The sequence below is a fragment of the Benincasa hispida genome, chromosome 3 (genome assembly GCF_009727055.1).
Source record: "Benincasa hispida cultivar B227 chromosome 3, ASM972705v1, whole genome shotgun sequence".
Classification (NCBI taxonomy): Eukaryota; Viridiplantae; Streptophyta; class Magnoliopsida; order Cucurbitales; family Cucurbitaceae; genus Benincasa; species Benincasa hispida.
Window position 1 is genome coordinate 45,489,391 of NC_052351.1, and position 23,313 is coordinate 45,512,703.

At 36.3% G+C, this 23,313-nt stretch overlaps 1 protein-coding gene across 2 annotated transcripts; it reads left to right on the top strand.

Annotated features, from left to right (window-relative positions):
* The first annotated feature begins 42 nt into the window (after positions 1 to 42).
* On the top strand, positions 43 to 18,494 carry LOC120074744 (mitogen-activated protein kinase-binding protein 1). 2 transcript variants are annotated; one of them, XM_039027969.1, is made up of 21 exons: positions 43 to 94; positions 1,598 to 1,728; positions 1,850 to 2,068; positions 2,596 to 2,704; positions 2,793 to 3,137; positions 3,225 to 3,280; positions 3,704 to 3,950; positions 4,023 to 4,078; positions 4,228 to 4,453; positions 4,623 to 4,786; positions 4,930 to 5,072; positions 5,143 to 5,244; positions 5,641 to 5,779; positions 5,917 to 6,003; positions 6,294 to 6,455; positions 13,814 to 14,161; positions 15,566 to 15,741; positions 15,812 to 15,930; positions 16,837 to 17,138; positions 17,552 to 17,743; positions 17,948 to 18,494. In XM_039027969.1, the coding sequence occupies exons 2-21, from the start codon at positions 1,684 to 1,686 to the stop codon at positions 18,428 to 18,430; spliced, it is 3,720 nt and encodes a 1,239-aa protein (XP_038883897.1). In that variant the 5' UTR covers positions 43 to 94; positions 1,598 to 1,683; the 3' UTR covers positions 18,431 to 18,494. The 2 variants fall into 2 exon arrangements, with proteins under 2 accessions (XP_038883897.1, XP_038883898.1); XM_039027970.1 differs by lacking the exon at positions 43 to 94 and having other exon boundaries at positions 1,450 to 1,728; positions 15,833 to 15,930.
* The last annotated feature ends 4,819 nt before the right edge of the window (positions 18,495 to 23,313 follow it).

The following is a 23,313-nucleotide window of genomic DNA, read 5'->3' on the forward strand; positions in this document are numbered from 1 at the left end:
CTTCATATTTTGTTCTTGTTTGAATTGCAGAAACGTGGATGATTGAAAATTCTGGTCTCCTTAACGTCACAAATTATCCCTTCAGGTCTAAAAGGTTGACGAAAGCTTTCAATAAACTTCTAACTTTATTGGACTAATCAACATTTATTGCAGGAAGCAACCGTTAATTATTAGAGATAATGTCATCAAGATACATTTTAATCTGCCAAAACTTTAGCAAGAATCACATAACTATCATTACATTTAGCTAACAAGTCGAAAATCTTTCATCATTTTTGGGTCCTTACACTTTGAAATAATTACTATGGTCATTTTGTTAAAACTTTATAGAAAAAAATGCCTTAGGTTTGACACGATACTAGAACCTTGTTTAGAGATGCCTTTGTTGGGACTAACCTAGATTTGTACTGCGTTTGCCCCAAGTGCTTTGAACAGTTGCATTTGTTTAAGAGCATCTTGGACTTTGTTGATGCCAAAATGTTGATCTATTTGCATTTTCACTTCTGGGTTGTCGCTTGATTTGTTGAAAAAATGATTTCTTCTGTAATCTACAAATTGAATAAGGAATATGTTAAGATCTCAAAGTAATATTCTAGGAACAGTTTCACAAAATCCTCTTTATTTTGTGTTACAAGTCTACAAGAGTTTCACGTAGAGTGGTATTCTTCAGTTGTTTTTGACTTGCTCGCTTTTTATTGTTATCCACTCGATGAATTCATTCGTCTATGTATTGTTGTTTTCCACAAAATTTCTCTGATGTTGTTCCTCATATTCGGATGAGAAATAGTTGCTCGACCTTTAAGATAATGTTGATTCGAGCTTTTGATCAATTTTTCTTGAAGTGAAATGATTTAGCAGTTTTATTTATTTATTTATTATTATTTTTTTAAAAAAAAAATTAATCACCAAATGGGATCCACAAACTCTTTGGTCCAAACAAGGAGTGAAGTTCACGAACCCACTTAATGTGTTATTAATATAAAAAATATGATTAGCTATCGTAACAAAAGATTGTTGACAAATATCAAATAAACTATTGTTTTCCGAAAAATTCAAGCATTTGACTATAGTTTTGTTCTATTTTAATCACTAAACTTTCAAAACGTTCATTTTACTTCGTAAACTTTTAAAAAATCTCTATTCTGGTTGATGTGGTCAATATGTCGTTAATATGTTAATATAATTATGACGACTTAAAATTTAGATGACTAAACACCTATGCCATATGTAGTTTAAATGTGTGACATCAATATTACATAGAAATTTAAGATTTTTGGATATTACTTTAATGCCAAAATCTCTGCTTTTACTGACGGTAAGTCAAATACATGATAAATTAAAGTTAAAAGATCAAAATAGATATTTGGGAAGATTGGAGACTAAAATGAAATAGAAGATAAAATAGGATTTAATTCTCTCCCTTCCCTCTCTCTTAACACCCAGTTAAGAAAACCATGGAAATGATGAAACGGAAAATAAAGCGGGACCCACTTGTCCACATATTTCCTAATTTTATTTTGAAACTTTATTACTATTATTATTCTTTTTAATTTTGCAAATTTCCCGCCGTCGTTCATCCATTCCAATTCCATTCCAGTCCCGACTGTTTGCACAATTTTCCATCTGAGCAAAAACCTCCATGCCATTCTCGAAGCCGATCAGCGACTCTTCTCTTCTTTTGATATGAAACCGAATCGCAAACTCAAGAGAACCGATTCATCTTCAAAGGTATCAATCTCTTCCTCACTGTTTCTCATTTCAATTTTCTGTTTTAAGGCCATTACTTCCAATCCTCCACTTTCATGCTTCATAATTGTCATTCTCCTCTTCTGTTTTATGCTTCTGGTAGCTTGTATTGGAGGAAATTATCGGTACCACTACAAAGAACAACAATGGATTGGCTTCCAACGTCAATTCTGCAAACTGTGTCTACGTGGCCGGATGCGTTGTGGTTGTGCACAATGTTGATTCTGGTACTCAATCGCATCTCGTGGTGCCTCATCGGTTGTGCAAACCTCTGAGCTGTGTGGAAATGTCCCTGGATGGCCGCTTCGTGGCTGCTGGAGAGGTGAATTCTTTTTCCACATTGTTTATTTGTTTTCGCAGTTTTACGAACTGAACTGGACATGATTATTGAGATAATGTTGATGTGAGATATTAGGTATTGTACATATAAATACCATAGTAGATTTATTCGATAGATTGGTTCTGTTTAGCCAAATGATTTTACCTGCTTTAAAAATCTGGGTGCATATGATTTTGTTTGATATGATTTATGTGCATCCTGGGGATTTGGTGTCCCTGTCACCAACTTATTTTATATTTGGTGCTTAAGTAGTCAGCACCAGCACCAAACAACCTTCAAATTTCATTGACTGCATTATGATGGAAGTTCACATTCTCATTTCTCAGGAAGTTTAGATTAAGAAATTTGTCTACGAGGATGACGCCTTCAAAACTATTCATATATATTTATAAAAATAATCAAAAGCTGAGACATGGGCTTTTTCTGTCCTGCAGTTTGCAATGGTGAAAGTTCAAACGAATCGCTTCTATTATATTTTTCTTACTCCATATTCTATCTTGGTTTTGCAGTCAGGGCCTCAACCTGCAGTCTTTGTGTGGGATTTAGCTGGCATGGCCTTTGTATCAGAACTGAAAGGTCATCCGTATGGTGTTGCTTGTCTTGCTTTTTCACCTGATGGTAGTTTTACATTACTTTGCTTTTCGGCTCTGTTGCTACTTGTTCACTTTTCCTTTTTCCATCTTAAATAATTCGCTATTCTTGTCAGGGAAATATCTAGTGTCTGTTGGGGGATACATATATGTTTGGGACTGGCGGACTACAGCGTTGTTAACAAAGCTCAAAGCAAGTTCATCTTGTTCGGCCATCTCATCTATTTCCTTCTCATCAGATTCAAAATCCATTTTAACCGCTGGGAAGAAGCACTTGAAATTCTGGACAATTACATCTCCTAAGACCCACTTTAATTTAGGGACAAGTTCACTGTCTTTGCATGGAAAGCCTGTTAATCTTGGTCCGCATCAAGGAAGCTCATTTGTTTCAATTACCTCTGGCTTTTTGGCGGACGGTAGCTCAGGTGAAGTTTTTCCGATGTATGCATTGACTGAAACAGGTTAGTTTTTCTCCGCATGGCACGTATATTCTTCGATTGAAGTTTTTGAGCCTAGTTTTATTCTCGTTCCCTTTTTTTTATCAATAGGTGTCCTTTGCCTGGTGAACTCTGGATTTTCAGTAACAAAGTCCGTCAATTTAAAGGTACGTGGGGCTTCTGCATCTTATCTTAAAGATTTCAGCTTCCTATTTATCTTCAGAATTGGAAGGATTACTTGTGAAGGGTTACAATTCTTTCAAAATTAAAAGACGGAACTTACCATCAGAGGCTAATGTGCTCAGTTGTGGAGGATCAATGATCCCCCAATAATCTGCACTTTTGGTCCCACGAAGTAGAGTAGCCTGCCGTTTTTATATAAACCTACTGGCTATATACCGCGGTAATAAAATGGGGTGTTAAATTGACACCTGCATAATAGTTGCAGTAGCATCCATGAATCAGAATGTATGTGATATGAATACAAGTTTCTTGAGGTTGACATCTGAAGGAAAAAATATCTTTTGGATGCATGTTTGAACTCACATCTGATTTGCTTCCTAACTTTTTTGAAGCATGATATCCTTCAGGTCGATAAAAGTTTCGCTGTATCTGCATCTAGCAAGTTAATTGCTTGTGCATGCAGCAACGGAATAGTACAACTTTTTGACGCTGAGAATCTTCAGTATGGTGGAAGTTTAGTCTATTCAAGATCCAAGCAATTCGTCGGGGCAAGCAATATTGTTTATCCCATTAAAGATGACGGAAATGTTACACAAAACTTACCTGCCCTTCCTGATGCAGTTGCATGTTATTTTTCAACCTCAGAAAAGCTTGGTGAGCATTTAAGTAATGAACTCAGTGTAATCGAATTCCCCTTGTTTGAATACGGATGATTCTGCTTTGCAGTGGTTGTTTATGGAGATCACTATCTTAACATATGGGACATCCATGATCCAAAGCAGGTGCTTATTAATTATTACATTGAGACTTGAATTAAGGTCGACAACTTTTAACTTACTAATTGTAGCATCAATTTTATTATAGGGTTCCAGAGTAGTGTCGGAGTTTTTTAAGTTCGTTCGTTTTTTTTTTTTTTTGTACATTTTCTCAGGCTACCAGGTCTTGTGTGCTAGTTTCGCATTCTGCTTGCATATGGGATATCAAGGTTCTTTGTTGTGAGAACATGCACGATCCGTCTCTTGCTTGTGTTGCTAGAGGTTGTTCAGGAGGAATGTCTTTTGCAACATGCTCGGCAGATGGTACTATAAGGTTGTGGGATCTAGCTTTGGAACCGGATTCAGAAGATGCAATAGACAATCAAAGCACTACACGCTTTGGTAGAATCTATTTTAACCCTCCATAAGTTGTTAACACATATATAAAAGAAGATTTAAAGATTATTAAGCGTTAAATTTCGACGCAATGTTTTATTTTGTGAATTTTCTAAATACTAAGTCAAGGTTGTCACATTTTTTTAAATTGTTTTTATTGGGTTATTGGTAACAGAAAGTGCTGGAATATTTGAACGAGAAACTGTGGAGGCTGGTTGTAGCACTCAAGGCTTTCGTTCTCTGGCAGCAAGTTCAGATGGAAAATACCTTGCTGCTGGTGACTGTGATGGAAACATTCACATATTTAACCTGCTAACTTCTGATTATACATGTCTTCAGGCAAGCCATTGGAACCGTAATTTATTGATTTCTTTAGTGAACGAAGTTCGTAGAAAACCCCCAACATTGACTACTTGGGTGGCAGGCGTCCATGTCCTTTATGAATTAATCAATTAAATAAGAAATATGTTTCATTCTTGTAGGGTGCTCATGATGCAGAGGTCCTATCATTAAGCTTTAGCTTGTTGAGTAGAAATGATGCTATATCTAAAGAAGTTATACAAAGTTATTACTACCTTGCTTCAGCAAGTCGAGATCGAATTATCCATCTTTACAATGTTGAAAGGTACAATTTCTTTTATTGATATTCCTAGTTTTCGATCTGTATTCTTAATGCTACTTTTTTTTCATGTCAGGAATTTTGATCTCACTGATACTATTGTTGATCACTCAGCAGCTGTAACTTCAGTAAAGATCAGTTGCAATGGACACAAAATTATAAGCTGCAGTGCTGACAGGTGTAATTGTAAAAGCTTTACTTTGTGCACACAATACTTATTTAATATAGGAAGCTTATTGTTATAACTTGCTGCTAGTTACTTAACTATTTGTTTACTGAACATCCTGGGCCTGCTGTTGACATTTTTGATACTTGATAGTACCAAATCGATACTTGTATTAAAATAAAGAAATTACTTCATAGAATACGGATGAAATTTGAGAGCCCTCATCTACTGTTATAATCACTATTCTCTAATCTCTATTATGTAGTGTTTTATGTTTCATTCTTTCAGAGATTTTTTCTTATGCCCTCTCCGTAATATAAGATAAATAATTGACTTGATTCAAGAGCCAATGAAAGCACAAAACTGAACTGCATTCACCAACCATCCATAACTGACTCTTACATGCAGGTCTTTGATTTTCCGTGATTTCACGACAACAGATAGTGGTCATATGATTTCCCGCAGTCATCACCAAATGGCATCTCAGGGTACTGTCTATGATATGGCTATAGATCCTAAAAAGGACGTTGTTGTTACAGTTGGGCAGGTATGCATGTTAATTACATTGCAGTGGTAGTTGTTGAGATTATCCGTTGATCAGATAATGTGCAGCAAGGATTTCTCATAGTCAATAAATACCATTTATGGGGACTAGATTGACTCCGTTAGTTATCCAACGTGTAGGACAAGAAGATCAATACATTTGATGTTGCTTCTGGGAAGCTAATAAGATCTTTCAGGCTCGAGAAAGATTTTGGAGAACCAATAAAAGTGAGTTCAATTATGTTTGTCAGATTTTCGTTATGAACAAGGATTAGGGAAACTATAGTTTAGATAGAAAAGTAACCTAACAATAATTAATATAGTTATCTTTAAAAGTTCATGGAATAAAATAGATTTGAAAATCCGTGGACTAAAAATAGAACAAACTTGAAAGTTTAAAACTAAAATAAACCATTTGCAATTTTAAGAATCAAAATAAAACAAACTAAAAAGTGTAAAAATCAAACTGAGATTTAAACGATTTTAACGTGTTGTGCTGAACTTAAAATTGTGTACAGGTTGCAATGGATCCAAGTTGCAGTTACCTTGTTTGTTCCTATTCGAACAAGTCTATATGCATGCACGATTTCATTACTGGGGAAATGGTTGTACAGGCAATGGGGCACGGTGAAGTTATTACTGGCGTTATTTTCACACCAGACTGTAAACGCATTATTTCTGTACGTTCGATCTTTTTGGTCTTGTGCAACTTCTTCTAGAAAGCCTGTTTTACATGCTTTTAGTTCAACACTTGACTCTGACTACTTTTCTGTTTAATCCTTTTAAGTTCTCATTTTATTTGTGATTTTAACCATAGGAAGGGACGAATGAACATTATTGCCAATATTTCCAAAGATGATATTGGAGTTACCTGATAATGTAGTGCAAATTGTTGAATGGGTAACCCTAGGGGAATTTGTGTCTTTTTACTGTACTCTAGGGTTTCCTACTTCCCTATTTATATGTGTAGCCTCTGTGTATCCAGTGTATCAGTTCTAATAATAAAATTCTATATTGTAGTTTTTTCTCCCAGTTCCAGGGTTTTCCACATAAATCCTGTGTGCCTTTTCTCTTTTCTCTTCTATTTTTCATCATGGTATCAGACAATGGAGACAAAACCCTGGCCACCATTGAGGAAAACCAAACAGGAGAATCACAAGTGCAATCTGGCACCACAACCACCGACATAACCATTGTTGTACAAAACACTATAAAGCGGTATTTTCAAACAGTCCTACCCCATCTTCATCAGCCAATTGGAGCAGTCCAACCTGGAGACCAGCCAGTTGATTGGGACAACCGCCAGACAGATCCACGCGGCAACCAGCCTACCGGACGAACCCTACCAGATGTGCACAGCAACCCTCGACGATCGGACGATTGGGATGGCTATCGGACGAACCCTAGCGCGTGACTCAGACGAACGAGAGCCAGGCAGTTAGTGGCTTCCAGCGTCGCGCCGAGCCATCCACGAGCATTCCTCAGCCGGTCGACGACTCCCAGCCAAACCGTCCGGCACTCAACCTGTCGGAGCCCCCTAGACCAGTTTCAGCCGCGCGCACGTGGATCACCTTGGCCATAACCTAGCCGATTCCAACCGCAACACTTCGATCCCGGATGCCCAATCCCGACCGGTTTCCACTGATCCCAACCGTACCATGCCCCCGTTTCAGCCGAGCTCGGGTGGCTGACTCAGTCAAAAAGCTCTTGTGGGTAGCAGATTTTAGGTTGGGGAGTTGTCATCACACTACCCTCGAGGTCAAGGCGGTACAGTCCAAGACCAATTTACTCAACTCCAACTTCAGATTAAACAGTAGAACAAGTATGTTCAGCAACAGATAGCTGTTCTCGGAGAAGCGCTTGGAACGACCTCAAATATCCAGTCGGACCTCCCTTTAAATCTACCAATTTACTCGAGAAATTCGGTAAGCTCTTTCCTTGCTTTACCTACAACAAATTTATTTTTTGGGGCAATGGGAAATTCTGCAGGCTTTATTGTAGGGGAGAAATTCAATGGTCATAATTACTTTTCATGGTCTCAATCCATTAAAATAGCCCTCGAGGGTCGTCATAGATTCGGATACCTAATGGGTGAAATACCGAAACCGAGACTGGTGACCCTCAAGAACGTATATGGAAGGGAGAGGATTCTTTACTTCGGTCTATTTTAGTAGGTAGTATGGAACCTCAGATCGGAAAACCCCTACTGTATGCTGCCACTGTGTGAGATATTTGGGAGGCTATTCAAAAGCTGTACTCCAAACAACAGAATACTTCCCGGCTCTATACTTTACGCAAACAAGTTCACGAATACAGGCAGGGAACGATGGATGTTACAGCTTACTTCAACAAGTTGTCTCTTCTTTGGCAAGAGATGGACTTATGTCGCGAGATGGTTTGGAACTGTTCTTATGGGGAAGTCTTACATTACGAGTCTGAGGAAATCGACCGAGTCTATGATTTCCTTGCGGGGCTGAATTCTAAGTTTGACGTTGTACGGAGTTGGATACTGGGACATCGTCCAATACCATCCCAGATAGAAGTTTGCTCTGAAATCCGCCTCGAGGAAGACAAGTCCAGTGCTATGAATAATACGTTGATTTTGCCAACTGATTCTGCTTCTTTTAAGACGTCAAGTCTTGTCAATGACAAACAGAACAGCAAGCCCCCCCCCCCCGGGCGTGAACACTGCAAGAAGCCCTGATGCACCAAAGACTAGTGCTGGAGCTGCATGGTTGTCCACCTAATGGTAAATGGCGTTAGTCAGGTTTTGGACGAGCACTGGCAAGTGAATCAACAAATGGAGGTCATCAACCTCAGAATTAGGAGACTAGCCAAAACAACTCTAGTACAATGGGTGTGAGCGTGATTGCCTAGTCAGGTACAATTCAATCCTCTTTGGCCTTATTAGTATAACTAGTAGCAAGCCGTGGATTCTAGATTCAGGGGCTACAGATCACTTAACTGGCTCCTCCGACCAGTTTATTTCTTACTGTCCAAGTGCTGGAAATGAGAGAATTAGAATTGTTGATGGATCTTTTGCTCCTGTGACTGGGAAAGGCCGTCTTTCCCTCTTTAAGGGTTTAACTCTACAAGATGTGCTGCATGTTCCTAAAATTTCTTATAACCTATTATCTGTTAGCAAGATTATAAGAGATTTGAAATGTCGAGTTACTTTCTCACCTGATGCTGTTGTTTTTCAGGATCTGAACTCGAGGACGGCGATTGGCACTACCCAACATGATGGGGGGCTCTATTTCCTTACTGAAGATGCTTCTTCTAGGATATGTGATAGGACTAGTTTATTTTCATCATGTTTTCTACTTCTGAAAGTGATTAAATGTTATGGCATTATCGTCTCGGACATCCTAGTTTTCATTATATGAAATATTTATTTTCCCATCTGTTTCACTATGTTAATTTCTCTAACTTGACTTGTGTGTGTGTATTCGGGCTAAACAACCTCATGTCTCGCTGAGCTCTCAACCTTATAAGCTTTCCAAGCCATTCACCCTCTTCCATAGCGATGTTTGGGGTCCATCACTTGTTACTACCACCACTGGCAAACGCTGGTTTGTAACCTTCATTGATGACCACATTAGACTAACTTGGGTTTTCCTTCTCACCGATAAGTTTGAAGTCTCGACGGTTTTCCAACAGTTGTACACTACTGTAGAAACCCAGTTTAACACAAAAATCGCTATCGGAACAATACTCTTATTGATCTATTAACAACAAGTAGATCTACGCCCGGAGGGGAGAAAATGTGTCAGGAGAAATTGGTACAAGAAGCCGTGGATACACTTCTTGATAATGGAATCCGCGGACAACCAATGAGGGGGGATGGCCAAAATAAGGTTTACAAGTCGTTTTCCGATGTAATTGAAGGCAAAGAGGGAAGATTTCGGGAGACTCTGCTTGGCAAACGGGTCGATTATTCAGTTATCCTTTGAAGTGATAATGGTCGGGAGTTTTTTAATAATTCTTTCCGAGAATTTTTAGTCTTTAAGTGGATTGCCCATCAGAGCTCGTGTGCATATACTCCCTAACAAAATGGGGTAGCTGAACAGAAAAACCGTCACCTTATCGAGGTTGCTCGCTCCCCTATGTTGTCAACCTCACCTCCGCCCTATTTATGGAGAGATGTTGTTTTGACAGGAGTTCATTTGATAAACCAAATGTCTTCCCGGGTCTTAAAATTTCAAACCCCCCAGAATATTTCAAGGAGTCCTATCCCGATAATCGCCTTATCTCTAATGTTCCACTTTGGGTTTTTGGGTATGTTGTGTTTGTATATACCCATGGTCCCAATCGTACCAAGTTTACCCTTCGTGCTCAGAAATGCGTCTTTGTGGGGTATCCTCCGTGGGTACAAATGTTACCATCCTTCCTCACGAAAATATTGTCTCAATGGATGTGACCTTCCTAGAAGATCAATCCTTCTTTCCCATTAGTCATCTTCAGGGGGAGAGTACTAGTGAAGAGACTAATTGGGGTCCAAGTTCGTCAGTATTACCTGAAACTGGGAGCAGAAGCATCCTTCCTGAACCTGTCATAAGTGTCAAAGAACCCATTCTTCCTACTGAACAAGTCTCATGGATCACGTACAATAGGAAGAATCTTCAAAAGGAAATAGTGTCGCCTATCACTTCTCTGACTCCAGTCCATGAGTCAGAACCGACATCAATTCCAGATACTAGTATTCCTACCCCTAATTATAGTAACATTTGTGTTGAAAATGATGCTTGTGTTGAAGATGATGTAAGTAAAGACAGAGAAAATGGTGAAAGTACCGACAGTTGTACCAAGGACGTTGTATACGACGAAGACGTTGATGCAAGTGATGATAGTTGTTAAAAATCTACTCCAGCAGATAACATTGTTGAAGGTGGAAGAGATCTCTTAGAAGATAAGACTCATGAGCAGAAGGCTGAATGCAGTGGAGAATTAGAGGAGAAGAAAAGTCATGATGTCTCTCTTGATCTTCCTATTGCCTTGAGAAAAGGTACGAGATCTTGCACAAAGTATTCACTGCAGAGTTACTTATCTTCTGGGTTCAAGGCCCTTACTAAGAGCCTGGACACAATAACGATGCCAAGCAGTATACATGCAGCGAAGGAGATTCCTGAATGGAGAGCTGCAGTTATGGAGGAAATGGGGGCGATTGAGAAAAATAACACTTGGGACCGGGTTACTCTTCCAAGGTGACACAAGGCGGTTGAGTGGAAATGGGTGTTCACCGTTAAATACAAGCCCAATGGATCGATTGACAGGTACAAGGCAAAATTGGTTGCCAGAGGTTTTGCTCAGACCTTCGGAATAGATTACTCCGAGACTTTCTCCTTGGTAGTGAAGTTAAATACTGTCTGTGTTCTTCTCTCAATTGCAGTTAACAAAGACCGGCCTCTCCACTAGTTTGATGTGAAAAATGTCTTTCTTAATGGAGAATTAGAAAAAGTCTACGTGAGTCCTCCTCTAGGGTTCGAGAAACAGTTTAATCACCGAGTATGTAAACTGAGGAAGTCCTTGTATGGGTTGAAACGTCTCTAAGAGCCTGGTTTGGCGGATTCACTACCTTTGTAAAATCACAATGGTACAGTCAGGGACATTCAGATCACACCCTTTTACGAAGAAATCAGTATCAGGGAAAATTGCAGTTCTAATTGTGTATGTGGATGACATTGTCATATTAGGTGATGATGCTTCAAAAATTACCAGGTTAAAGAGGAAAATGGTTGAGGAATTTGAAATTAAGGACATTGAAAAGTTGAGGTACTTTCTCGAAATGGAAGTGGCTCGGTCGAAAGAAGGAATTTCAGTTTCTCAACGAAAATATGCTTTGGATTTACTTAAGGAGACAGGTATGACGAGCTATAAACCAGTTGATACTCTTGTTAAAGCTAATGCTAAACTCAGTAACTTGAATAATAGTGCTCCGGTCAACAAGGAGAGATATCAGTGGCTTGTTGGGAAATTGATCTATCTTTCTCATACCAGACCAGACATATCTTATGTTGTCAGTGTGATCAGTCAGTTTATGCAAGCTCTTTATAAAGAACATATGAGAGCGGTGGAATGCATCTTGAGATATTTGAAAACTTCTCCAGGTAAAGGGTTGATGTTCAGGAAGTCTGACAAACGGTGCATTGAGGCATACACGGACGCTGATTGGGCAGGTTCTGTGGTAGATAGAAAGTCGACATCTGGGTATTGTACCTTCGTGTGGAGTAACCTTGTTACTTAGAGGAGTAAGAAAAAAGGCTGTCTCTTATACACATCTAGATGTGTATAAGAGACAGCATTATGAGTCTGAGGAAACCGACCGAGTCTATGATTTCCTTGCGGGGCTGAATTCTAAGTTTGACGTTGTACGGAGTTGGATACTGGGACATCGTCCAATACCATCCCAGATAGNAGATAGAAAGTCGACATCTGGGTATTGTACCTTCGTGTGGAGTAACCTTGTTACTTAGAGGAGTAAGAAATAAGGTGTTACTGCCAGAAGCAGTGTCGAGGCATAATACAGGGCCATAAGTCTAGGGATATGTGAAGAAATTTGGTTGAAAAAGGTTCTAACTGATCTCGATCAAGATAGTGATCGTCTAATGAAACTCTATTGTGATAATAAAGTTGTGATAAGCATTGCAAACAACCCGGTGTAGCATGACAGAACAAAGTATGTGGAAATTAATAGACATTTCATCAAGGAGAGACTTGACAGTGGCAACATCTGTGTTCCCTATATTCCTTCCAGTCAATAAATAGCAGATGTTCTTACAAAAGGACTTCCCAGACAGACCTTTGACTCCTATATTAGCAAGTTGGACCTCACTGATATCTACGCCCCAATTTGTGTTGAAAGTAGGATTTAACCCTAGGGCATTTGTGTCTTTTTACTATACTCTATGGTTTCCTACTTTCCTATTTATATGTGTAGCCTCTGTGTATCCAGTGTATATCAGTTCTAATAATAAAATTCTATATTGTGGTTTTTCTTCCTGTTCTAGGGTTCTCCACGTAAATCTGTGTGTGCCATTTTTTCTCTTTTCTCTTCTATTTTTCATCACAAACTAATTTTCATGAGACAATTCATGGAGAGTTCTCCGTATTAATCTTTGGAGATACCTCTTACATCCTAGGGACTAACCCCTATTTTAAAGGCTACAAACCCAGCCTTTGTTCCTTTACTAACCGTAACTATACTAAACAGTAACTTAACCTTTAACCAAGATAAAAACATAGAAAAACAAGGCAATGTTAAAACAGAAACTAAAAACCATAAGACACCAACGTACAGACTGATTTACATCATAGTGATGATTGAGTGCGTGAATAAGAAAATTTCCCCCCCACTCCAAGTAGATACTGCTGAAATTTCAGAATTACAGTCAATACTGTGAAGCATTAGAAATATGTTGCCAAGATCACAAATATTCGTGAATCAGTTTCCTTCTTTGTAAACGGAAGTTGAGGAGGGGATGTAGAGCATGTTGAATAGGGAAGGGTGGCCAAAGAGATTTTATTTTGATATCTCTGTAAATCAAGAACCTTAAATTTTCAATTAACAATGGTATATTTTTCCTTCGTACTTAGAACCATGTGACCACATTGAGGTCTCAGTATTAAACAAAAACTTTTTTGATCGCTCATTTTCTTTGTTAGATTAGTTATCCTAAATTCTTTTAACTGGATATTATAACATTTATTTAGAGGTTTCTACCTATTTTCTAGTCTTGGATCTGAAAAAAGGTTCAACTGCAGATAAGAAGCTACATAGACAGAACTCCAGTTGGTTCGTCCAACTTCTTCTTGAAAGTCTCAAATTTGTCCTTGGAAAGATGGATAGTCAATTTAGAACAACCATATGCATCGTGAAATTGGAACTTCTATCATATTTGAGCGGTTTATAGTATGAACTTTCACCATTGTATGCAAGTTAAACTCTCTTAGACATACTAATTGAGATTACAATAAAATCATTTAAATATTTTAGTGTTGAAATGTTTTCTTATTTTTCTTACTCTGGTTATGCACACAGATAGGGGGAGATGGTTGCATTTTTGTATGGAGACTTCCTGCATTTTTATCTTCAAGTATGCATCAGAAAATGAATGAAGGTTCTGGTCCATTGTCTCCAGGAAGCATGACTCAGCCTATACCTTTTAGTAGAATCATGATTTACGAAGAGGATGGAGATGAAGCAAAGCAACATGCAACCAATTCTGGTGATGATTCCAAGCAAGATGGTTTTCGAGTGCTTCATCAAGGAGAAGCTGCTCCGGAGGCAACATTTAGATTTAGCATTTCAAGACTGCCCAGATGGGCACAATATAAAGTAACAAACTCTGACAATGCCCAAATAAATCATGAGTCCACACCTTTGCAGGTATGTGGAGTTCCAAAATCTTTAGTTAAATGTCGGATGACATAATAAAGTACTAGCCACAATTTTGTTTAATAAGAATTTAGGATTTTCTGAGATATATTTGTTCAACATATCAGGAGATTGAGCTGTGTTTTCCCGAATATATTCTGTTGCTTGAATTCCTAAGGACTTGTTAGCATTTGATGGTTTACATCAATACTTGTTGACTAACATTCTGCCATGTTTAACATTTGTTGGCTTACATTCCTCTGGTCATCTTACGGTAGTAACTATTATGCTGGAATAAATATGCTCGAATTCTTTTGTTAAAAAGTTCTGCCTATGGTTTTTTGGATTTCTCTCTTCTTTTGTGGAGATTCTATACCTATTTTTTGTTAAGCATAATCTAGCAAGCAAAAGCACGAATATTCAACATGGATGTGTTGCATGTAGTTGTTTGTGTTTTGTTTTTGATTTATTTTTCAAAGTTTGATGTGAAGGATAAGTTGATAAATATGTCATTCTCATTCCTTTTACGAACAAGTGTGCATATGTAATTTTTATTCAAATTTCAATTTATAGCATGTTTGGGAATTATGTTAAAATCACTTTTGTCATTTTCAAAATCACTCTAAAACATGCTTTAGTTTAAACTAATTTTGATGGCTTGAAAACCATTTTTAGAAGTATAAAATAAACATCAAATTAAATTCGAATGATTAAAGACATGTTTTGGAGTACATGCAAAAGTAATTTTAACCATTTAAAAATTACTCTCAAATATGTCCTAATCCTAGATCCTTGAGAGCCATCAATATGTTCACTAAGGAATGCCCTGTCTTTTTGGTCCACACTTTGTGAATGCTAGATTTTTGTGGTCAAATTTTTTTGCAGTCATTCTGTCCAGAGTCACTTCCAATCACTGGCCTGTTTGCTTCAGTATCCAGATGTTAATATCATTGCGTACAGTATTATTTATATCTCTTATAGATGTGAAATATGTCTATCTACGGAATGCATATTAATGTAATATCTAATATTAGAAATGCTTTTTCCATTCACATAAATACTTCCTGCAATGGACATGCACATACTATCCAACATTTGTGCATAATGTACTTGTCCTTGAACATGGGATACACAGCCTTTCAGAGGTAATTATATCATATTACTGGAGTTCTATTTTCATAGATGAGTTTCATTATTAAGTCATGTTCAATTCATAGGTGTACCACATAGGAAAGTTCTCTCAATGATTCAGGATGGTTGTCTCACCATCTAGAATCAACCTTGATCTCTGTATGATTGCATGTCCGATGTAAAATCACTTAGTAACTCTTTGTGGTTTATTGGCTACCCTGCATAAGTATATAATCTGGCCTATCTTCATGCAGTCTAATTTTTCTGTTTCTGTGACATAAACAGAAAAGTTGCTGTTCTTTGGTTATTGATGATCACGGAAATGCACCTCTACTTCCAGAACTTCAAATTTGTTCTGACCACATCCTTGGATCTGTTAACTCCTGCACCAGCAGCTTATCCGGAAACTCTTCTGACAATAGCAATACTAATGATTCTCATGTGCCTCAAGAAACTTTTAGGTAATTGTTCAATAAACTTTGGATGAATCTGTTTATTACTCTCCATGCTTACAGTGATGTCTGACTTCAGTGGCCATCCTGCCATGGAAAGCCGCTGGCTCTCCATTTATAACGTGTGTCTAGATCTACCAAGTTCTCCTGAAATGCAGAATTTTATGGACAGAAAATCGGCGTCTTCCACTAATGGACGTAAGGTCACATCCCTTTTTTGCTTAATATTGATTGGTGTAAGACTATCTTGAAAATTCATTCACTTGGACGTAAATGACTTCAATGTTTGCATGAAAAGATACTTGCAGCTTCTATCATTAGGAGAAATGCTTTATAACCTATAACCCTTAAAAATCTGGATGGTTTTTCTTAAGGATCAGTTGCTTTCACATGTCATTGGGCTTGTTACTTTTAATTACTTGAGTTGGTTGTTTTTATAGTTTGGTTTATCTTAGTGTGCAATATAGAGGGTAATAGGGAGGGACTAGTTTCTGACCCTAAACCAAGAGCAATCGTTTTGAAGCATGAGTTGCATTCTAAGGCAATCAGTTTCTCCAATGCAAGAGATTCCCGGATAATGTTATTAGAAGGCAATTATGTTTTTGGAAATACAACAAAAATACGCTGATCTTGTATGGTATGTGGGATAGTTGATTTTTTACTTCCTCGATCAACTGTTTTTTGGAAGATAAGATGCTATTTTTCCTTTAATGTAGATGTATTCTATAAGGAAAAAACCTCCAGTCAATAGAAAACAGCCAGAAGGAATGGTTATAGCAGTGAGGCGTATGGTGTTTTTCATTCTGTTAAAATGCTTCTGAGCTTACTTCTTTTGTTCAATGTTTTGCGTGATAAGAACCGTTACACAACCGTCAAGTTTGAATGCCTTTTCTCATTTATCTGTGTTTTGTTTGCTTTGGTTTGCAAGCTGACTCTTATGGTCTAGACATGACGGTCTTTAACAGCAGACTAGGTTACAAATTCAATCATCCGACAGTAGAAAGTCTTCTTATACATAATTTCACTTGTATTTATTTACTATTATGCCGAGTCATTGCAGTGAAATTTGTTTATCTTTTTTCTGATGGGGATTGTGCTTTGCAGTACAAGATGCAGCAAAGCTACCAGCTTTTAACGGATGCTCTTCTGGTCAAGCTAGTAATGATATAGATATTGGGGGAGAGTTGACTTCTAGTAAGATTGCCATCTTTCATAATTTTTCACCTAGTAAGCGTGAATTTCACACGAGAATGAATGAGGTTCATTCTGGGGAAATGAAAGAGCTGCTTTCCAGTAATGTGAAAAGTGAAAAGCAAGCAATTGGAGATAGTATTCCGTGCCGCATTAAGGCTGAAGATGGTGATCTATTCAAGCTACATTATGGCAGTTTGTCAACGTCACATAAGGTTAGTGGAAATTTGAGTCCGTAAATATAATCGAGTCATGGTTTGGGAATTCAACCAAAATAGGGAAGCTGTATTGTTAAGTATGTTGGGACTTCTGTTCCTAAATCTCTGTTCTCTTCTCAGACAAACTAAAGCATTCAATTAGTCTAAGATATCTGCAACAGCTAATAGTTCTTCATAGCTGAAGATATTTTCAGATAAATGTTCCGGATGTAAAGAAATTGTCTTATAACGTCAACTAATTTTCTTATCTTGTTTAAAGATAAGTGACAAATTCTAATCACAAAGTAGATGGGAAGAGGAATTTTAACGAACCTGGAATGCACATATTCACCAGTTTCATAATATAACTGAATTTTTTATTACTTCTAATCCGAATTATATCATTTAATTGATGGGTGTTTATTATGCAGAAGAATGAATCAGCAGCAAGGAGAAGATACTCTTCCAAATATGTTGTGCAGAAGGACTGTCTTGGAAGCAGCAAAAGACTTCGAATGCTGCCTTATGACTATGGTTGTACAACTTTGAATTACGTTGACGAAGCTACTAATCATTCTCCATCAGAGATAATGCCAAGTCAGGTTTTGGCAGAGCAAGAACTGGTAGGTTCTTTCTAACTAACAATAAAATTATTATTGTTATTATTGTTATTATTATAACAAAAAAGAAAAGAAAAGAAAGAAGGCTCTGAATGAGTAAAAGGGACTTCGGCCGATCAAGATTCTCATTTCTCAGAAATTAATTCTTTTAGTTTGAAAATGACTTCAATGGACCAATATTCATGTTATGAGTTGCCAATTGTGCAGGATTTTACAAGAACGACAGAGACCTTGCTAAGCTCAAAGTCATTGCACTTTTCACAAAATGAAAGCTATCCAGGTGAAAAAGAGTCAAAAAGAGCAAAGCTGACAGAAGGAAATAATGGCAGTTCTCCAGCTCCAAGTGAACTGGAGGAGAAACGAACTAGTTGTAGGGAAGTTCTACTTGGTTTGGATGCTGCAGCTGAGAATGCAGTTCAGTTCTTCTCAAGATTAGTTGCCCCCGCTTGTCATGAAGATAGTTTACATGAATCTGGATTGGAGTTGTATGATGAAGCAGCCAAATTACTTCCCTCAATTATAGAGAAAATTAATGCAGTTGCCAAATTGGCGCAATGCAAGAACAAAGATAAATGTGAAAGTACGAAAGATGTTACTATTACAGGATTTGAACCTCTGTTAGGAACATTTGCTAAGAATCTTTCTGAAAAGGTTGAAATTTTGAGGAAGAATCTTGGTAGGAATTCATAGTTTTCTATAAATACCTTTGTACAATGAAGTTCCGCCTAATTATGGTAAACAAATTCAAAGGTAATTCTTTGGATATTCAAGCTTTTGGCAGTTAAAATCTTCTTCCGCTTGTTTTATCGCACTTGCCTTGAGTTCGTGTTTTAGGACGGAGCCCTTCAGAATATTGCCAAAGATGCCACTTCCTATTGCCAAGCAATGATATCAACGGTGAGAACTCTGAATAATAGTATATAATTTTTAACGAGGGACTAATTTACAAATGTTTTACTGGGCTCGTTAGTCGTTATTAGCAAGAGGAACCATACTTCCCTGAAAAGAAAAGGAAAATGAACTGCGTTATTCCTTTTCTTTTCTTTTCATTTTTAGTTGTATAATTCCTTATTTTCTTTCATTTTCTGTAGGCATAGTTCTTGTTCTCCAAACTTTATAACATTTAATAATGAAGGGGTAATTAAAAAAAATAAAGAAAAAGGAAAAGGCAAAGACCAACTTTTCTTTTTTCCCCCTGAATAAAAATTATTAAAAAAAAAGCTTTCCTTTTTCTCCCCCTTCACTTTTAACACGTTTCGTAGTTGTGATTTTCATGTATTTCTGATTTTAAATTGTTTAGAAGCACCTTTTTTTTTTTGTGAATCTCAAGGTATGCTAGTGAATAATTCTCTCTCCAATAACTTACAGATACCGAAGGCCTGTTGGAATATATACAAATCCCTAAGAAGGTATGTCTAGAAACTAATCTCTAGTATGCTCATTCCTTTGCCTTTCTCTCTCCATTGTAACATGCCAATCTTGGGATTCCTTCACTCCCCTCGTATAATCGTGTAGTTTTTTTTAATAAGCCTATCATAGTAGTTGCCTCGAGGAAGTGGCAATAAGAGGTCTATCCATTTCATGTAATGCAGGAATTTGGGCTCATCATGACCATTTCAGGCACTATAAACAAACCAATAGGGACCATGAAAGCATATCCTCAAAAGAAAACCTCTAGTGGTTATCGTCCCTCCCCCCGTACACACACACTCTGATCAGTAATCAATAATTACTATTTTAATTAGTCGTTGTTATTATTTTTATTATTATTTACCTAATCTTCATGGGCCAAAAGATGGAAAATCCCTCGCATTATGCCAGGCATTGAAAGATATGAATGTGAATGAGTATGACATACTCAATTCCTCTTTTGGGGGTATAGGATTAAAATCTGTTGAGTGTACTTATCTCTGTTTCTCTTATTCCTTCCCGTTTTAAATTTAAAAGGGAAAAAAGAAAACGGTTCACACAACCTAAAGCCTTCCAGAATTTCCTTTTTACAACTTCATTAACAAATATTTTCAACACAATAAGCCTCATTCTCTGTAAATTGAAAATTTTCACATGTATATGGGGTCCAATGTGGAGGCTCTCTGTTAAAGTGGGTTATCATTTATACATTGTTTTTAATCAGAAAGCAAAATGGGAAAGGAAAAAGCCTCTGATTTATATGAGCTGTATGAATGTGGGGTAAAGGAATGGGGTAAAGGGATTTCATTTGATTGTCCTTTTGTGTTCATTTTTCACTTGTAATGATGGTTTTTTTTTTTTTTTTTCCCTTTTCCCTTCTTTTGTTTCACAGCTAGACTTGTTATTGTATGCCATTTTCTCTTTACTTAATAAACATCAAAAATAGCCAAGGGAAAAGAAGTTATTCCACTTGGAACTGTCACTTGGGACTCACTTTTTGAGTGATATGGGTTGCCTTGCCTAATTATGGGCAATAATAATCTAGGCATTAAATTAGACAACATTATTTGATATTATAGCTATGGAGAAGTTTTTGGAATCTTTAGAGGCGCATGTTTATGCTCTATCTGCTTCTCATTAGTTTTTATTACCACTAGCAGATTGTCGCTGTAATATGTGCTCCACACCATTTTACCCTCATTATGAACCGGAAAAGGTAACTTTCATAAGCCCAAGATTATGTTACCTAGTATTCTGATTATACTGTTTTCAGTCTGCTATAGATTCATGCAATCAGGCTATGACTGTTTCTTTTGTGAAATCTTTTATGCACTAATTATTGATAGATTCAGCTTGTGCCAGAGCCTCATTTCTATTTTTCAGTTTTAGATTTCTCATTGTCTGTTTAGATTGACTTCGAAAAATAGTGTTTTTAAAAATTAAAAAAAAAATCATTTTTATTTAAATACTTTTGATAAAAATTTATTTAAAATAGACTTGAAAAGTTATTTCGAGTGGTTATCAAATACTTTAGTTTCTTCCAAAATGACTTATTTTTTAAATTAAACACTTGAAAATATATTTCAAACACACTCTTACATTTTTTTCAACACAACTGGACTCTTTATAGATATCTTTCTATGTAGTTCACTTTATTATATTTAATAAATAATTAGATTCTACTCAAATTTATATATATATATAGTCCAATAAAATTAAATCACATCAAGAATCAGGTATCCTAGGTACTAATATGGAGCCAACTAATTTTCTTCTACTTATTATCCTTTTAGCCTCTTCCAACTTTGGCGTGTTGATTAAATTCAAAATTTAAGAACACCCAAAAAAAAAAAGGAGATATAACATTGGTCTCTATTGGACTCAGAATAATATTCCCTTTCAATCAACTAATTAATTCTTTAGTTGATGGCTCTAAAAGAGCTTTGCATTCATTATCTCTTACTGTTAATTCCCACAGATCATAAAAGTTATGACAAAATGAAGCCTTTGTGTGCCCCATTGATTAGAAAATGGACTGATTATACTGCTGTGTTTTTTTTTTTTTTTTCGAGCTTAACAACATTTAGGGTTAGAGGATTTGAATCTCTTAACCATCATAGGTTGACATAGTGTTACATAAAAAGCTTGAATTTGATAAAAGGATTGAGAGGTGGTCACCTACCTACGAATTTCCTTGACACTCAAATGTTGTAAGATCCGGCAGGTTGTTTTGTGAGATTAGTTGAAGTACAGGTAATATGGTCCAAATATTTACGAATATTTAAAAAAATTGGATATCTTATCTCTTAATTGAAAATATATATATTAATTGAAACTCTTAATTGAAAATATATGTATTAACTAGTTGAGTTATGGGGTTTAAATGAAAAACCATAGGTTTGTTGTTAGGTGAAATTATATATATGTTGTTTGGAGTTGGAGGGTTGCAACTGGAATATATTATTGAGTGGGGGGTGGATATTTCAAAACTGGGAAACTGTTCCAATCTGTATGTGATTTCCATTGAGAAAATGACAAAGAATTAAAGAAATGAAGAAAGCTCATTCTCACTGCATAAAGCAGCACGGGAGAGACAAAAACTGCACACACTCTGATCATTAGAATCTGCAGTTCCCTTCACAAAAGAACACAAACCAAAGCTAAATCAATCTGCCCCTCTCTTTTGCCAAATCCAAATCTGCTATCTTCTTAATCTCAGTTTGCAGGCTTTGAATACTTAAAAATATTTTCAACTTCTTTTCATGTCAAACATTTTTTTTTTTTACAAATGTGACTGCTAGCTATATTTCTATGGCTTAATTTCTCTCTCTCTTTGTGCTGATTTTCTTTTCTTTTTTAATTTTCCAGCCTTGGTGTGGATCCATAGGCATGCATGAATTTATTATTATTTTGGTGTTTTCTGGGCAGTTTAATATTGTTTTTAGGATCATAATAATTCCAATAGATTGTAGTGTGAGAAAAATCTTTGCAAGATTCTTTTGCTGTCCATTACCCTAGAAGAAGAAAACAAAATGAAATGATTAAGTTCATTTAATACTCTTTTAAGATCCATGTAAGACAATTTTAAACTCTTCTTCATCATTGTTATTATTATTATACTCATTAATTAATTAATTAATATAGAGAAGAAAAAAAGATATACTGTGGAAGTTAGAGAGTTTCTAGTTTATAGAACTAATCTGTTGAATATAACATGAAAGGTTAAGGTTAACCAAGTTTTATATGTTCATTTCCAGGTTTCTATACTTTTAATTAAGATTTTTTAAGAAGAAAAAGTAAATAATATCCTTTGATTTTTCTTTTTTTTTAATACAATAAAATAACCAAAAATCAAAGGAAATTAAGGAGGAAACAAATTAGAACATAGAGCATAAGTCCCCATGGGGAGTGTCTTCAAGCTTGATGATTGCTCAAAAACTATATGCTCTATCCATTTATTCATTCGATCCGACTTGACTTTTTTTTTTTTTCCGCATCAAAAATTCAAACAAGGTTTGGCATTGAGCATAGACAGTTAAGGCATGTGTAATAGAGTTTGTTCTTTCGACTTAACCAATAGATCACGTATGGGATTAAGAAATACCTGAACCTCATTCTCGTATCTAGATGTTTTTTAGAAAATGTCCTGAATAATTTATGAATCAATTTTAGTCGAATGTAGTGAAGATTCGGCTTCAAAATGGTGAGTAATATCACTTGATTGGAGATATAAAAGAAGCATAATAAAATTTTAATCTTCATCTTAATACTAATCTTCTTTAAGAAAAAATAAAATCAACAACTTTCATTGAAAAAATATGAAAAAAATCTTATTAGATCATATAATTCATCTTAGTGAAAATTCAATTGGAAGGCAACCTTATATCCACTTCTCAATTTTTCTCATCCAATCTATACATTTATGCCAAAAAAGAGAACTCAAATCATTGGGATTGTTAAATTTCAAAAGACCAACAAATTTGGAAATGAGAGAGAAAAATCTAATTGTATCTTAGTGGAGCATAGATGGGAATGTGGTTGATTATTGTAAGATGTGGGCCATCATCCCCACAAGTTGAAGAATTTTGGTCCCAAATTGTAAATTTTCTCTCTCTAGATCTCCATGCAAATATATCCTTATGGGACATAAGAATAATTTTCAT

Bases quoted from the DNA above. Each gene is read 5' to 3' on its own strand.
- LOC120074744 (XM_039027969.1), top strand. From the start codon at position 1,684: ATGAAACCGAATCGCAAACTCAAGAGAACCGATTCATCTTCAAAG. The intron at 5,245-5,640 runs GTGTAATTGTAA...TCTTACATGCAG, and splicing joins ATAAGCTGCAGTGCTGACAG to GTCTTTGATTTTCCGTGATT. The intron at 6,456-13,813 runs GTACGTTCGATC...TTATGCACACAG, and splicing joins ACTGTAAACGCATTATTTCT to ATAGGGGGAGATGGTTGCAT.